General features: G+C 38.5%; 2 protein-coding genes across 3 annotated transcripts in view; one reads left to right on the top strand and one right to left on the bottom strand.

The window, feature by feature from the left end:
- On the bottom strand, nt 1–966 carry LOC128514641 (taste receptor type 2 member 40). Its single transcript, XM_053488434.1, has one exon. The coding sequence runs from the start codon at nt 964–966 to the stop codon at nt 1–3; it is 966 nt and encodes a 321-aa protein (XP_053344409.1).
- Nucleotides 967–9,568: 8,602 nt separating this feature from the next.
- Nucleotides 9,569–17,563, top strand: part of magl (MAX dimerization protein MGA-like) — a 34,116-nt gene continuing 26,121 nt past the window's right edge. For both annotated transcript variants that reach the window (XM_053488983.1, XM_053488982.1), the window contains exons 1-9: nt 9,569–9,868; nt 11,839–12,824; nt 12,970–13,591; nt 14,336–14,435; nt 14,631–14,738; nt 14,835–14,969; nt 15,475–15,582; nt 15,666–16,306; nt 16,412–16,667. In XM_053488983.1, coding sequence (XP_053344958.1) covers nt 11,926–12,824; nt 12,970–13,591; nt 14,336–14,435; nt 14,631–14,738; nt 14,835–14,969; nt 15,475–15,582; nt 15,666–16,306; nt 16,412–16,667 — 2,869 coding nt within the window. In that variant the 5' untranslated portion in view covers nt 9,569–9,868; nt 11,839–11,925. The remainder of the gene's footprint in view (nt 9,869–11,838; nt 12,825–12,969; nt 13,592–14,335; nt 14,436–14,630; nt 14,739–14,834; nt 14,970–15,474; nt 15,583–15,665; nt 16,307–16,411; nt 16,668–17,563) is intronic.

Below are 17,563 nucleotides of genomic sequence, written 5' to 3'. Positions count from 1 at the left end.
TCATTCTTTCATGAAGTGCTTCACGCTGAAAAAATTATGTCCCATACCATAAATATACGGGATGATACCTGTATATAACGTTGCAATGAAGAACTCCAGCTGAGACCAAGCAGGAAAGTCATATGGACTAAACACTAAGTGAAGGATCAGATATAAAATGCAGTCCACCTGGAAGAGTGTCATTGCAGCCAGAATGCCGATGGTGCTCCGATGGAACACATCATGCTCATGATGATGATGATGATGATGATGGTGGTTGTGGGCAACTGTGGCATCTGACTCATGATGTGCATCCACCGCCTTTTGCTGAATAAATAAAATCTTGATGATTAAGAGACTTGTCCATGTGACAATGATGAGAGGCAAAACATGACAGATGATGATATATAGGTATCGGTAAATGTTGTTTAAAGTTGGACAGTTGTCTTCTGAACACAGGAAAAAATCTGCTGGACAGAGTTCTCTAGTAGAATTTTTCATAGGCAAAGTGTCGTGAGTTAAGAAGTAAGTCGGAAGACTGAAAAGCAAAGCTATCAAAACGCATCCCACACTAAGACCAATGGCAGCATCCCTGCTATCCATAAAGATAGGTGCGATTATCCTCATGGCTGCGTTGTGTATCTTCTGATAGCGGTAGATGCAGATAAGCACTGTGAAAAAGATGCTGACATTTTCTCCACAGATCTTTAAAAGTTTGAGCACAATGCATGAAATGTTCAGATTGTGCATAGATTGGATAATGGCATCGTAGATGTCCACAAGCATAATTTCCCCAAGGTTTGCGATAGCCAGTCCAAGCAGGAACACTTCAAATGTCTTCACTCGTGTCAAATGAAGGACAGATATGATCAAGAACCCATTTCCTAAAATGCCAATGACAGAAAGTATGATCCGTAGCAAAAACAAGGGGAAAACACTTTGCTCCATCAGAGTACCTGTGCTCGATAACGGTGCTGACAAATACATGCTAGTCTGTAGTCTGTAACAACAGAATGATGCAGCGCAATTAGTTCTTTCGCCTTCTCTGCTTGTTTTTCTGCCTCAGTGAATCAGAGGGCTTGATGTCACGAGACTAACAGAAACTTACTGGCTGCTCACTGGTTAATTGGGACTTGAGGAAAAGCTGAAAGACATATTGAGGCCTGGGAGTCATATAATTGATGCCTTGGAGCTTTGTCATCCCAACGTAAGATGATCAAGGCACTTGATGTCCTTGTTTTTCCATGAAGCTTACTGGTCTGTATTCAACACTCAAGAGATAATTTACTGGTGGGTGTGAAAGTCACTGAGACCCCAATCAAACGCCTGAGTCGTTGTTTTACTATACGGTGTATATGGAACAGCTTTGTCTTAGTTTATTAAAAGACAAGGTATTGATATTTTTCAACTTCACATGTTTTCATTCAACTTCAAGACGCAAATTATCACTGTAAGCTTTAAATCAACATTCAGGATTTGGCTCTCTAGTGATACTGTATTGTATACTGTAATTACATATTACTTACTTGAAAACAGATGTTTCTGAAATGGTAGCCAACGTCACTGTTTTTCAGTTTATATTTGCATACAATAGTCTTGTCTGGAATGCATTGTCCAATCTTTATAAAATAAACATTAGCATTTTAGGCAAAGGATCCTGGGATATTCTGTTGCCTATTATGTCATTCATGTCTTAATAATTGCAGAATGTGTGCAAAAGAATATATCATAACTACTAGAGCCTTTGGAGAAAGTAAACCCATGGGCAAAAAAAAAATTAAAAATGCAGTAGGGATCACCAGTGACCACTTGCTACAATATTATCCTAATCAATATTGAGATTCTCCAAATATCACGATTTTATAAATATCATAATTCAATATTATTATTATTATTATTTTTTTCTTTAAAATGATTTTTTTTTAATTGTTAAAACTCAAAAGTTAGCTTTATTTAGCAGTTAATTTTACAATGAGTAATTAAATGAATCCTATTTCATTTATTAGTTTTTTCACTTTAAAACCAAGGGTAGCATTTAAAAAAATCTAAATTTCTTCAAATGCATTTAACATTTAAATTTAAAATAAATTAATTAAAAAAGCCTAATTTATTCTGAGTAGAACATATGCACCAAATTATTATTTTTAAACAAGCTTTGCTAATAATTCACTTTTACCACAGTGTGTGAACAGTTGCACAGAGTTGCACCACCTGTAAGATTATAAAGAAACAGTCACATTTTACCACCTCATAAAAATGAGTTACATAAGTTAACATGCTGCTCTGTGAGAAAGGCAGAAAAGAAGAATAGGGGGGTTATTGATGTTGCACCTTTAAGCCTGCAGTGGAGGTCACTTTCACAAAGAGATTGCCGTATAAAACTGCCTATGGGACCCTGTTAATATGCTTCCCTAGGGTAATTTCCACTAAATCCACCAATCTTGCATAAACCCACCTCATTGTGTCTTTTTAAGAAACAGGTCGGCCATAGGCAGAGTTTGACATTTGCACTGGGCGGGGACATTTTGAACTGATGTCAGTATACAGTCCAACTACCGTATTTTAAGTTATGCAAATACATACAGTTATAGAAGCCAATAGTGACAAGCTGGCCATAAAACCAAACAACACAGTGCACCAAATCAGTTTCTGATCACTTTGAGATGTATCACATACAGACAAATGCAGGGTTTTTGTTTTTTATTCATGAGCATCCACACAACTATAACCATGTAGTCTTTCATAACGTTTAATGTAGGCTACACATGAATTTTAAGTTTAATTGATAAAAACTATGAAATATGCATACGCCAATTTAACTTGCACAGATGAACATGATTAGATAATACTCAGCAATAGTTTTAACTGTTGTTATGGTAGGCGTATTAGATGCATGTTAAAAAAAATCTCATATCTAGTATATAAGTAAACGCCTTTTTGTATTCCGCAATTTAGCAAAGAAATTTGAAGTGACATTATGTGACTCCACAATGTGCCATGTCAAATGACATGAGCGCTTAAAAGGAATGGTAGGAAGGTCAAACATATTTAAATTTAGATATATCTTTTACAATATTTTTTTTTTCTTTGCTTATTTTTTTTTTATTTCACTGTAACTTGTGACACATAATAATATATTTTACTTGAACAAGTCTAAACTGAATTTGCCCTAAAAAAGTTAATTAACAGAAAAAACATATTGTCAGCAGTTAAGATTTTAAACGCCTAGAAATCCCCTTAATTGGGGATCGGTAAGGAGAGCGCCAGGGAAAAATGACACTTTTATAAATGTTTTTAACCATGTTTGAAATTCCTTATTTATTACAAACAGTCAAGAGTTGATAGTAATATACAGTATGTACAAAAGCAATTTGATCTGACCCATTTTAGACTCAATAGAGTGACGTGTTTGAGCTGCAATGGGTGTTCGACCTCTCCCACAAACTATGTGTATGATGCCAGCAGAATCAGAAGTGGCATGACGTGTGCATGATATGTGTGACATATAACATATAGTACCAGTCAAAAGTTTGGACAGTTCTATCCCAGATAGCACACACACGTCGCGAAGAGGTCTATGCGACGTCATCTTTTTCATCTGGCAGATGTCTGGCAGAGGGCGTTAACTGGCAGATGTCGCCGAGACGTCTGTGCCAGATGTTAGAATGATGCTTAGCCTAAGTAGTTAAGATGTAAATGAATTAAAACGTCCCTGATCCGCTCTTTAGACGATGTTTATCAGATGTTCATACATCTGCCAAATGTCTGATTCATGTCGAATAGACGTCGTTTTATTAAAACACCCCCCTCCCATTATTTTAATTAAATACCCTCGGCACGTCTACAATGCTTCCTAATGCATGTTACAATGACCAAATATGATAATAAATAAATAAACCACACTTCCAACTAATAAAAAAACACAGATTTGTTTATTTTTTATAAAAACTACATTTAATAACAAGCAAACATTTGATTAATTTATACAAAAACGAGAAAACGAGTTAAACTTTATACAGACAAAACAATACACTTTATATTTATAACATATGCATAATAAAATAACAAAAAATTACATCCTCCCTGGGGCCAAGCGAAGGAAATCTTTGATGAATTTTTCGGCATCCGATTCTGTCGGAGACTGAAGGATTGGATTCCTTATAGCTGAAGCTGTAAGTTAAAAGAAACAATTACAATAATTTAATAAATATATACCAGTCTTTTCCCACTTACACTTAATAAACGTCAGATTTTTTTTTTCATGTAGCTCTTCTCAATAAACCTATGGAAGCCCCTTTCCGCCACTAAATAAAAAAAATATTGCAACTTTTTTTTTTCTCAGAATTGCGAGATATAAATGCCATGAAGATAAGGAACTACATGAACTGGCGCTGTAAATCACCCCTTTATTTATTTATAATTTTAAGCATAACACAAATGGGATAAAACAGAGATTTTTATTTTATATTTAATGAAAACCCTGTTTTACACCAGCAGCAACTTACAAATGAGGTCTCAATTTGAAAAGATGTACAAAACATAAAACACCACACATAAGTATTAATCATAGAAAAAAAAATTAAACACCAACAGAAACGTTTTGTACTTTAACTGTACGTTATGTACGGTTGGCCAGATTCAGACAGGACACTTTTCAGTCACAAACTGCTGTGAAAAAATACAGAGATAGATATTCAAGTAAAATTCATGATACTTAAATTAGCAAATGAATAATATTTACACTTTGTTCCTATCGTTTCACAACTCATGAGAACAGACCAAAACCAGAACCGAACCGCAGATTAAACACGCGCATATAACCGTCTGTATTTTAAGTGTGATTAAAAATACAAGAAATAGCTTAAACCAAAACAACGTGACTAAACATCGCTAAACAGCAGGTGACATTTGTGTTCAGTATTTCGTTTCTATTTAGAAAAATGGGAGTTAATTACTGCTTACCTTTTCCACACGCCAAGCGTTTGTCTTCTTAACAAACTGTGTTCTCTTCTTGCGATATCTTCTCGCAATGTTTGCTCTAATATTTCTGGTTTTCATAGTGACAAGATCTCTTTGGTTTATCTCAACATGATCAAATCTAATACATGTTAAGTTGTTAAATTTCATGCAAATACAACATAATTTATTCATGTTCATCTTGGAAACATAAAATTATTATGTACAAAACACATATTCCTTTTATGTACATGTTACAGGTAGCCAAACTTTCTTTTTTTGAATGTATAAGAAGGAAAATGGGAAAAGGAACATGAACCTGCATTTACATCTACAAAGTAATGTACTGTTCGTTTAAACGTGCTATGCGTACTAGTAAAATTATTTTTTACGTATTTCCCCTTAAATCATTCAAATCATAGCTGATGCTGCAGCTTCCCGTCCACATACCAGCAAATTTCGGATGATAAAGATACGTCGTATATACGTCGTATAGATGTAAAGACAATGTATCATTTAACAGCTCAAACAGGCGATCTACAGACGAGCAAAATACGACTATAACAAAACGAACGCGATGTTTAACAGATTATACGCTCTTTAGCAGACATCTCTGCGGCATACCTGTGCTTTCTGGGATGTAACAGATGATATGTTTAGGTTAATATGGAGTTCAGTTCATTATTGTTCCAATATGACTATAGGAAGAAAACTTGAGAGGAACCAGACTCATTTCATTGGGTGATATCAGTTGGGATAGGAATTCATCTGCAGTCATCCTGTGTGTTAGAAGGCTAAAGTTCAGTATAGCATAAGATACAGTATGTTTAAATTAATACAAAGTCCAGTTTTATTATTGGTTCAATTTGTGGAAATTGCAGTCACAAGCCATTAGATGACAGCTGTCTGCATCAAGACTATTTTAATGGTCTAATGGAACCGTTCACAGTCACCACACGCATCCCAAGCAGCACTACACCAGGCCTCTATGAGACGAGATCTCCAACTAGAAGCCCGGCACCAGAATGAGTCAGACATGTCCGGATGGCAGAGGAGGTCTGGATCACTGCCAGCACAGGAGTGCCATGTGCAGCTTGACAGGAAGAGAGAAACAGGGAGAAAGAGAGAGAGAGAGAGAGACAGTTAGGTATGGTCACAGTTATAGAATGTATAAGGTGAATATTTATTTATTGCAGAGCGCAAGCATGGACTCCAGCCGGATTAAATATGACGGCGTAACTAACAGGGATACCAGAAGGAAACACAGACCTAAGGGTTCCCTGGAAAGTAAAGCAAGCCATCACTTCATCGTCAACAAAGAGTTGAGAGTTGGGGAAGACAGCATCCTTACATAAAGTGCTATCCTAGTAATATTATCTACATGACCTTTAAATGAAAGCCTGGAATCTATAGTCACACCAAGGTCTTTTACTGCTGCACATGATAAAACAAAAAGGCAATCCAGACTTTACAGAGCATAAGCAGCAGACACATCTCAATATCAACTGTTTAAAAGAAGTTTTTTGGATGCCTTAAGCACTATTTTACAATGTAGAGGGAAATAAAAAATAGAAGGTGTGTCCAAACTGTTGACTCATTGTGTACATGTCAGGAATATCCTGCATACCACATACAGTACCATGTTACTAAAATACCATCTTTTACTATCCCAGTTATTCATTAGTACATTTACTTGCTCTCTACACATCTTATCCTGTACACATAGGCTTGTGCGAGGTACATACTGGGCAGGGTTCCAATCCATCTCACAGAGCACACACACACACACACACACACACTGTGAGCATGTTTTTGGACTGTGTCAGGAAACCAGTGTACTCGGAGGAACTGCACCAAGCATAGGAGAACATACAAACACATTCCCGTTATATGGCGGATAATTTAATCATATTGTCAGAAGGTTAGGAGCTACTGCAACAGGTTGCTTCAATAAGCAACCTGTACAATCATGTGCAGGGGTAAAAGACCTTGGTGTGACTTGGTGTGCAAAACCTCAGGACCTTCCCTTCCCTCCCTTAGCAGAATTCTCCAACCTGTCATCTGATGAGATTCAACAGATCATCTCGTCATCTAACCCCACCACCTGTTCATTAGACTCAATCCCTTCCACAATGCACCAGGCCATCTCACGAGACCTCCTTCCCTTTACCACAGCCATCATCAACCATTCCATATCATCTGGTCATGTTCTTGCTGCTTTTAAGAAGGCGAGGGTTATTCCCATCCTCAAGAAACCCTGCCTGGACCCATCAGAAGTTAACAACTATCGCCCGGTATCACTGCTCTCTTTTATTTCCAAAATTCTTGAAAGAGCTGTTTATAATTAAATGTCTCTTTATCTCTCACAAAACAACCTTAATGATCCCAACCAATCTGGATTTAAAGTGGCACATTCCACAGAGACTGCCCTTTTGTCAGTCACTGAGAAGCTCCATGCTGCTAGATCTGCCAAACTGTCATCTGTCCTCATCCTCCTGGACCTGTCAGCTGCATTTGACATGGTGAACCACAAGATTCTATTATCTATTCTTACAAGCCTTGAAATTTGTGGAACAGCATGGCAATGGTTTGCTTCTTACCTAGAAGATAGGTCATATGAGGTAACATGGAGGGGATCTACATCTGCCCCATGTAGACTCTCTACTGGTGTCCTGCAGGGCTCAGTACTTGGTCCTCTTCTGTTCTCCCTCTATACCCGGTCTCTTGGAAAGGTCATATCATCGCATGGATTTTTATACCATTGTTATGCAGATGACACCCAACTTGTTCTCTCCTTTCCTCCCTCTGACACTCAGGTTTCCACCAGGATCTCAGCATGTCTGGCAGACATCTCATTCTGGATGGCTGCTCATCAGCTGAAGCTCAATCTCAGTAAAACCGAACTGTTGTTTATCCCTTGTGACTCATCCCCAGGTCAAGACCTTGTGATATCCCTGGTCAACAACCAAATCACTCCTTCAGCCACCGCCCGCCATCTTGGGGTAACCGTGGACAATCATTTGTCATTTTCCCCACACATCGCTAACCTTACTCGCTCTTGTCAATTTCTTCTTTACAATATCAGAAGAATTCGCCCATTTCTTTCTTCACAGGCTACTCAGGTGCTTGTTTAGTCCCTTGTTATTTCAAGATTGGACTACTGCAACTCACTCCTGGCAGGCCTGCCTCTGTCCACGATTCGTCCTCTGCAACTGATCCAGAATGCAGCAGCACGTCTCATTTTAACCTTCCCAAGTTCTCCCACACCACCCCACTCCTCCGCTCCCTGCAATGGCTTCCTGTAGCTGTCCGCATCAAATTCAAAACACTGATGCTTGCCTACAAAGCTAAAAATGGCCCAGCACCCACTTAACTCTCTGCGCTAATTACACCACGCACTGCACCACGTTCCCTCCGATCCTCCAGCACTGCTCGCCTCATCCCACCATCTTTCAGGGATCGAGGGCGGCACTCATCCAGGCTCTTTTCTGTTTTGGCACCTGGTGGAATGAACTTCCTCTAGATGTCCGTACAGCAGAGACCTTGACTATCTTTAAACGACGACTCAAGACGCATCTGTTTCTCCAGTACTTGGACTAACACGACCCCCCCCCCCCAAATAAAAATAAAACCTCTTCACAGTTGTGTTGGACTAATGACGCTTAGTTATTAACCTAGTTAACCCAGTGCAAGTATGTATCCAATGATGTAAACATTAAAGCACTTTTTGTAAGTCGCTCTGGATAAGAGCATCTGCCAAATGCCTAAATGTAAATACAAATGTACTATAGATTCCAGTCTTTTATTTGAAGGTCATTTGCTAAAAGTTTTATCTGTTGCACTTATTTCATTTTGTTCCTGTGAAAGTGATTATTGTACTCATAAACATAAATGGATATTTAAGACAAAAAGGTCCTATTTACATGTCTATCCATCCATCCATCCTATGAAGTCTGCAAAAAGGCCTGAAGTCCAGAAAAAACATTTCTATAAGTCTTTCATTTAAAATTAGTTTTGGTCTATTTTATCTTAAAATACTTGGCTACGTGAAGATGCGGTGTAAATGCTATGTACCACTTTCATAATGCCCATTAAATAATATCTGGTTGAAATAAACCATAGCATTTGCAAAACATAGGCATAATTTATTATATAACGCATAATCAAAACAGCTAAGCTTCACATGCGGCATGCACTGAGCAAATATTCTTTTTAAAGATCTATAATCCTCTCGATATCTAAGCATTTACATCAAATGTAAGACATGCAGTACACATTACCCCGCAATAACAATAAATAACGGCTTACATTTTAACATGTTTTATAGCCATTGTATTAATTGTTTGTGCTTGAAGGAATAACAGGAAACAAACTGGTAAGCAGTGATCATGCAGGTCCACTGCTGAATTAGACTTTTTATTAAACATTACAGTTCAGCCTTTGTCACATGTTGGTAGATGAATTTCTGAACGTGGTAAGAAGGTGAATACGATGAATAACATCTCGATCAACGTGCCTCTCAACCTCCGGGAGTCTGCGCGGGCGTGAGAGCCGCCATGGTTTTGCTGACGTCACGCCCGTGGGCAGTACACGAGTGTGTTTGTGCGCGCGCTACAGCTGACATGATGCACGGTACAGTTCGGTACTTCATGTAGACCAAGCTAAAACACGGCGAAGAAACTCGTGGAGCTCTCTGACTAATGTATGCATTGCTGGCGCTAAAAAAACAACTGGGTTGGATTCGAAACACGCACATTTAAAAAAACAAAACTTGCCGCGCGTTGTTTCGTTTCTGAGGTGTGCGTAAAGCGCGGGACTGCCGCTTCGGGTCGGACTTGTGCGGTGATCACGCGCCATTCCGGTTGGGGCGCATGCGCAGTTCGTTTTCCCCCCCCACAGCTCGTGTGCTTTCGCTGTGAACAAGCCACCATTGGTGAGTTTTGGTTCTTCGTTGAAGTTGTGCAGTATGTACAGTAACACAATTTATCTGATTCATTTAGGAAGTAATACAAATTCTAACCAACGCATATTGTAGCTGCATATGTATTAGTATGAAGCTGTGCGCTTAGGGATGTTTTGTGAAAAGCAGCTAGCTAGCAGCGCTAATTAGCAGTAGCTAGCGGCTTATGTTCCTAGCTAGTTAGCTAACTAACACAACAGATAGCTAAAACTATTTCCAACCCGTGCACACAACTGTCATGTTTCTGAATAAAACTGACTTGACGTGTGTATTATTTAGCCAATTTACTTATGTGTACACAATTTGTTTATGCTCGTTCGCCCTTTATGTTTCCGTTTCTAACACAAGGATCGTCAAGCGATGTTTATACCAGAAGTGTACGCATGCGCGATTGTAGTCATTAGTTTGTTTCTGTTCGTTTGTTTGTTTGTTTATATTGAATTTTACTTATACCATAGATGGCAGGTAGTGGCAAACATCAAGGTTATCTTATTGTCCGCTGTCTAATTGCAGAACCGGTCCATGCTGGGTTTTATTCAAGTTAGTCTTCATTTACAGAGATTAGATGACCATTTATGCATTTTGTCAGTGTACACAATCTGTTGTTTTGAACACGTGCTCCAGTCATATTAGTGCACTTAGTAACTAGTCCATCTGTTGCTTTACATGATGTGTATTCACTCCCATCAATAGACAGGCACACCAATGAGACCACAAATCGCCTGATATTTGGGAATTATAGTAGTGACAGTGACCCCCACATGGTGATAAGTGGTGAAAAGTTTTGGAGAGAACTCGACTTAAAAGTCTGGTTCATTTTGATCAGTATGAAGGCATGCAAATGCGTTGACATTTTTTCCTGAAATATCAATAATGTTAGGCATAGCGCAGAAGTTAACATCTTTGTTCTTTTGAGTACAACGCTGGCTTACAAATCAAGTAGGTGCATACTGCAACCTGCTGTGTCGGAGAGTGTCAATAAGCAGTACAAATCAATCATGCCTAATGTGAAAACACCCCTAGCCTAGTGGTCTTTTCTGAACACCACAATAAGAAAAAATAAAAAAATTGTTAATATCAACTGATGGACTTCTTTTGATAATGAAATTTAAATACACTTCCTAGCAAAGTATAGGCAAAAAATATTAAAATTGCTTGAATTGGATTAAGAACAATTCAATGCTTTATTAAAATCTGAAAGGACAGTTTTAAGCCATTAATGTGAACTCAGCAGTAGAAATCACAGCTATCTTTAATAGTGAAAGTAAGAGAATTTTACACACACAATGTAATGGTAACTCACAGGATTGGGACTAAACAGCTGTCTAGCCATAGAAAAATAACTTGCTAGTGAAGCTAATCAGAACAGGGATTTAGTTTGCCAAGGAACATAAAGTTTAAACTTATTTTATGGTAAACTAAATCCCTGTTGTGATGAGTCCAGATTGACCCAGATCTACAGTGATGGGTGTGTCAGAGTAAGTAGGGAAACGCATAAAGCGATGCACACATCATGCATAGTAGCTACTGTACTGTGCCTCTAGACGCAGTGTTATGATTAGGGGTTGCTTGAGTTGGTCAGGTCTAGACTCAGCGACATTATGTAGCAATAAAATTAGTTAGCTGACAACCCGAATGTACTGAATGACCTGGTTATTGCATCTATGATTTTTTTTTTTCCTTTGGATGGCACAGACATATTTGAAGACTTTGTGTCATTGCGCAGCAAAGCTAAAAGCAGTCAAAAGTGTGTGCTTTTTTTTTGTCTGGCTAGGATTATGTAACAACGGCCTACTTGTTTGGGTAAAGACCCTATACGAGATGATGGGTATTGATTTTATAAATTTTTTGATGTGTTAAGTGTTTTGTCATTGTTAATAAGCCAATTCTCACGCCTTCTGTTTTTTTTTTTTATTATTATTATTATTTTTTTTGTTCATTAGGATGCCTAGCACACGAAGACTGGCTCCAAGGCATGAGATTCAGACTGCCCTTAACAGGATTCACTGTGGTCTATTATTGCTTGCACCATGGAGGTTGATGAAACTGAACTGAATTTGGAAAAGGTGGAATTGACAGGGAAGTCTCCACAGTCAGTGTCCGACAAAATGAATGAGTGGGGGAACAACCAGGCAAACCAGTATGATACCTCGTCACCTATTGCACTTACTAAAAGCTCTACCCAGGAAAGTCACTCAAGCAGCGACATTAAAGTTACTCTGGAGAATGAGTCGGTTTGGAGTCGGTTTCACAGCTTGGGCACAGAGATGATCCTCACAAAGCAAGGCAGACGCATGTTCCCGTGCTGCCGCTTTAGTTTGAGTGGATTAGATTTGCAAAGGAAGTACTTTCTAGTCATGGATATTATGCCTTTAGATGATTTTACCTACAGATTTAATGGAAACACATGGGAACGTGTTGCAGTGGATGAGCCACATGTGCTGAGACAGATCTGTGTCCACCCAGAGTCCCCAGCCCTGGGCCAACAGTGGATGGAAAGCCCTGTGTCCTTTTACAAGGTAAAGCTAACCAACGGCTCCATTGACCAAGATGGCTGTGTGCTTTTGCGTCCGATGCACCGATACCTACCGCGATTGCATATTGTGCCTGTGGATCCAGATTCAGAGAAACCGATTACAGTTCATAGTCCAAATATTAAAACGTTCTCCTTCCCCCAAACAGAGTTTTATGCAGTCACGGGCTACCAGAACCCTCAGATCACTCAGCTTAAAATTGATTGTAACCCTTTTGCAATGGTTTTTAGAAAGGACAACCAGAGCATTAATCCACTCAAAGACAAACTCAGGCTCTGCTCTTCTGTTGGCACACATTTACAATCTCCGCTTTTAAGTTTGGCCTGGAAGCTCGGCGGAAAGCGCAGACAGGGTGCAGTAAAGAGCACTGCCTCGACCGGTATTCCAGACACCAGGTACTTATTTTTTTATGTAATAGTAAGGAAACCATTTATTTTACTTTATTTTTATTTTTAAATACTTAGATTTGGGAATTTCTTTATTTTAAAACATGTAAAAATTGCCTTTGACATTTGAATATTGATTTTTCTTTAATTTCAGAATGTGTGGTCCTAACTCAGCATCGCATAAAGAGAAAGAAGAGATCTGTTTTAAAAAGAGAAATGACACTTTAGGTTGTCCAAATAATATTGCTTCGTGCCAAGAGAGTACAGATTATAGTAAGAATGATGCTGTTGTGAATAAATGTCCAGCAGAAACGGAGCCAGATGAGTATTTAGCACCTTTGGATTTTGAATCAATTATAGCTGTTTCTTTAGAAGAAATTTTGCCAAGCACTGGAGAACCAGTTCCTCCCATGAGCAGCTCTAAAAATCCAAACACTTCTGAGGATGCTGTTGATTCTCAAATAAGCTGCACAAACAGCGAATCCCCTACAAATTCATCCACTGCTGCTCAGAGTCCTCAGGCTCACTGGGAACCTAAGTCTGCTGATTTATCCCTGTCCAGACCACCATTCCTTAACAGGCGTCAAGCACACAAGCATAAACCAGGCCCTATGCTAAGGTGTAGACGTAATCGAAGAGGCAGGAAAGCAAAATCTAAACGGTGGTCTAATGTGAAGAATGCAAAACCCCCTGCTCAAGTCATGCCACATAATGTTCCTGTGCAACCAGATCTTGAAGATGTGGATGGGATGTTGTTTGTATCTTTTGTTGCAAAGGTAGGATTTTCTTCGTCGTTTTTTAAAATTTTTAATGAATGTACGAGGGTCAGTCAAAAATTATCCAAACTTGTAGGCTGTAGAATTTATTTTAATGAATAAACTTCATCAGAAGTGAACTGGAGATATTGTAGGGTTGCTTTTAGGGGACCAGGCAGGTGAAATTTTAGTAGAACAAGATCTGGATAATATCCTGATTTTGCTCTATTTAACATCTCACAACAGAGTTTTTGCAAAGTAACACTTTAACACCTCACAACAGAGTTTTTGCAGAGTATCGACACTGGGCAGAAGTGTGCAGGCATGCATTGTCATCATCCATGGATGAGTGTCTGGTTCCTTCTTTATGGCTAACACTTCCTTGAACTTTTGTTACATATTGCGCACATATTGCGTCTTCTTTAAATAACTGCACCAGGTGCACCCTTAGGCCACAAAAAAATGAATCACTGCATGCTGCTCTTTTCATGCTAATCACAAGTGGGGCATTAATTTTGGCTTTCACAGCTGTTACAAATGAACTGATGGGACTTGTCTATACCTGCAGAGCAGTGACCGGGGAGACAGTAGCTTTGAACGGAAAGTTCTGATAAGACAGTGCGGCCAACAGAAGTTTTAATATAGCCGTAGTGCAAGTCACTTTTGGCTTGCCCTCGAAATTTATGACATTTGGTTCCATGTGATTATATTAATTGTATGTTTTTATTATAATATATTAAACTTGCTGTTTTTCTTATTCCAAAGGAAGCCTTAAATACTTCTGATGAAAACATTAAAGAAAGTGAATCATCTCTGCCTCCGCTGTCTTTGACACTTCACCAGTCAGATAATCATGAACCTGAAAGTATGAAGACATGTTTTGAGATTTTAAATCAAAAATCTTTTTTTTGTTGTTTTAATAAAAAAATGGATTTAAAATAAAAAAACATTTTTAAATTAAAGAAATTTAGTCTAGTGAGATGCTTCATAAGACAACTAAAAGTGTTCTATAAAACACAAACCAAGTCTCTGAGTTTATATTTGTTCTTTGTTACTATAGGTGTCAGTTTTTCTTTGGCGGAAAGAATTGCCAAATTCGAGAAGATGTTACTTCTTCAACTTAAACAGCAAAAGCACAGACAGGTCATTCACCCATGTCTACAAGATGGTGTGTGGAAAATGTGTGGCTTAAATTAATAGTTGGCATTTGGGTTGATGTGCAAAAAAGTAAAGGTTCCTTTTTTTTTTTTTAATGTGTGTACAGTTGGAATGAAGCTGGGACTTCTGGATCCAACGTTACCTATAGACCTGCAGTACCTTGGTGTGCACTTGCCCCTTTCCACGTCTATTCATGAGGGTTTGGATGAAATGGATCCCATGAGCCTGTCATCTTCTCCAGGTGTGTAAGATATTAGTTGTAATTGTAAATTGTTTATCAGTTTTATGTGGGCTGACTGTCTTTTTAGAGGAAAAAATTTAGTAGTGTTGTTGTCATATACTTAAAGGCATGTAAGAACAAATAATTGCTTTTTCACAGTTTTAAACAAATAGATGGACGTTTTGCGTCAATTTAATAACAACCGTAATGTATACTTATTGGTCAAAACAAGAAAGGGATTATAATGCTTTTTTTTAAACAAGTGAGTATATTTCAGTCAGTATAACAATTAAGATTTTCACTTCAAGAGCCATTACTGTATGTGAATCCCAAGCTAATTCCTATATGCAGGTGGTTCTAGACAAGAAACTCTAATTTGAGCTTTACTTGTTGTTGTCACATGACGTCTGTGGATCATATAATGAATAACATGTACTTTCTATAGGTCAGACACATAACATGTACTTTCTATAGTTTTTTCCAGTTCAGATAAAAAGTTAGAATTACAATACTTTTTCTTGTTTAGATTCAGCTGGATGTTTTGTGTCACGGACTGGGAAGACAAATGATCCCACAAAGATAAAAGGCTGGAGAGAGAAGTTTAAGACCAACATAGTACAGAGTACATCTGAAGGTAAGGACTTCACTATATCAACAGGACCTTTGGTGAGGTAAACAGGATCGATTTGTACATTTTGTTTGTTTGTTTTAACGTAGGCCCCAAAGACAGTTCAGCATTCTGTAGTGAAATGTTGGATGCGTATCTTGAAAACGAGGCTGAGCAGATCAGCGATCGCGTTGCTGTTTTTTCCAAATGCTCATCACCAGTGTCATATCAGCTACCTTCAAAAAGCAGCAGTTATGTGGTCACCTTGGACAGTCTCCTTAAGACTCGATCTCTTTCATCGAACAAAGGCTGCAGCAAACCAACAGACCAAGGCTCGTCCAAATATTCACTCAGAGGATCTCCAAGCACCGATGTATCTTTGTCTTTAGAAGGATGTCAAACAAGATTAAAAACAAAACGAGAGAAAGGGAGAGAATTTGCTCATTCATTTCAAGCACATCAACGTACAGCGCCTATAGGTCAAGCCAGCAGATCTATGAGCTTTGATTCTAGACCCAGATTAAAGAAACAACCTGGCAAATCTCAGCTAAAAATGGACTCCATTGTAGAGACAGCCAGCCATGGTTGTAGTGTGTCCAGTCCCACAATCCCTGTAATAAGAGAAAAAAAAGTCGAAAACAAGACATTGCTTCAGGAGATGGAGGAAGAGGTATTCTGTCAAGGTAAAGTTCGTACACACATCACTACTGAGAGAGCAATTGCCGCTCTTAAGGCTCTGATTAATTTCAAGGTAAGATCTACTTAGATCCATACGTAGCAATAATTAATGACAGAAATCATTTGTATATGAAAATGAATTTTCCATGTACTCAGCCTTTATTGTTAATCTCTTCAGATCCCAAGAAAGAGATCTGCGGTCCGTAAAGATAAAGATCATCATAAAAATGAGAATGCATGTTCTGAGGATTTCTGTCGTTTGGGCTGCCTTTGTGACAGCTTGGAGAGGAAAATTCGAGGGCCTACTCACTGTCGGAGAGTTGAGTGCATGTTTGACTGCAGCTGTTTCAAGCACAAAGTGCTTGTGCTCCAACCTACATCAAAAACGGTTGCAAATGATCAGCAGGACAGGAAGAGATCAGTAATGGCATTTCGTAAGTGCTTTTTCTTTTTTTATTCTATATTATAGCAAACTCATACTTGGATGATGCAAATAATTGCTAGTGATTATTGCTGCACTAAGGCTACGTTTACACTGCAGGTCTCGATGCCCAATTCTGATTTGTTGCCTATATCTGATTTTTTTGATCGTCTGTTTACACGTTTTTTTTTAACTATGACTCATATCCGATACACGTGTTTACACTTGCCATACCATCTAAAACATCGCACATACTTAAAGGGAGGTTCTTGCGCTACACACTAGCCAAGATAGACGGAGGTGAAATATGCTTTACGGTCTGCGATATATGCAAAGTTCGCAAAACGTCACCATGGTTTTAAAACGGAAGAGGGAAAAAAAACGGCATAATTGCAGCCTGCGCATGTGCTTCATTCACCAAATACTGATTTCTTACATTTATTTAGCCCTAATAAGCATTAAAGGAAGGGGGGGGGGGTTAATTCCACACACGCTTCCACCGGAGAATAACATTACGTCATTAAACCGCGAAGAAGTCGCGGTTTTAATGACGTACAGAACGCAATGCTTCAGGAAATCCGATCTGTCTGTTTACACGACAATCACATTAGCACATATCTAATTTATATATAGAACATCTCCGATATCAGTCACATATGAGCAAAAAATCGGAATTGGGTTACATTTACCTGGCAGTGTAAACGTAGCCTAAGAGAACCAGAATCAGATGATATTAATAAGTTTGTTGTTTAGGGTGTGTAAGGGTTTTCTTAGAACCAAAAATAAGTCTGGGGAGAAATGTACTAAGAATATGTAGTAAGTAAGACGTCAAGCTTCACAGAGCTTTACACTTTAGTGAACTAGATAAGTACATGTGGAAAAAAGCAAAGCACAACCCACAGTGTAAAA

Source organism: Clarias gariepinus, chromosome 27 (genome assembly GCF_024256425.1).
Source record: "Clarias gariepinus isolate MV-2021 ecotype Netherlands chromosome 27, CGAR_prim_01v2, whole genome shotgun sequence".
Lineage (NCBI taxonomy): Eukaryota > Metazoa > Chordata > Actinopteri > Siluriformes > Clariidae > Clarias > Clarias gariepinus.
Note: the sequence above shows the minus strand (reverse complement) of the source record. Positions and strands in the feature narration are given on the sequence as shown.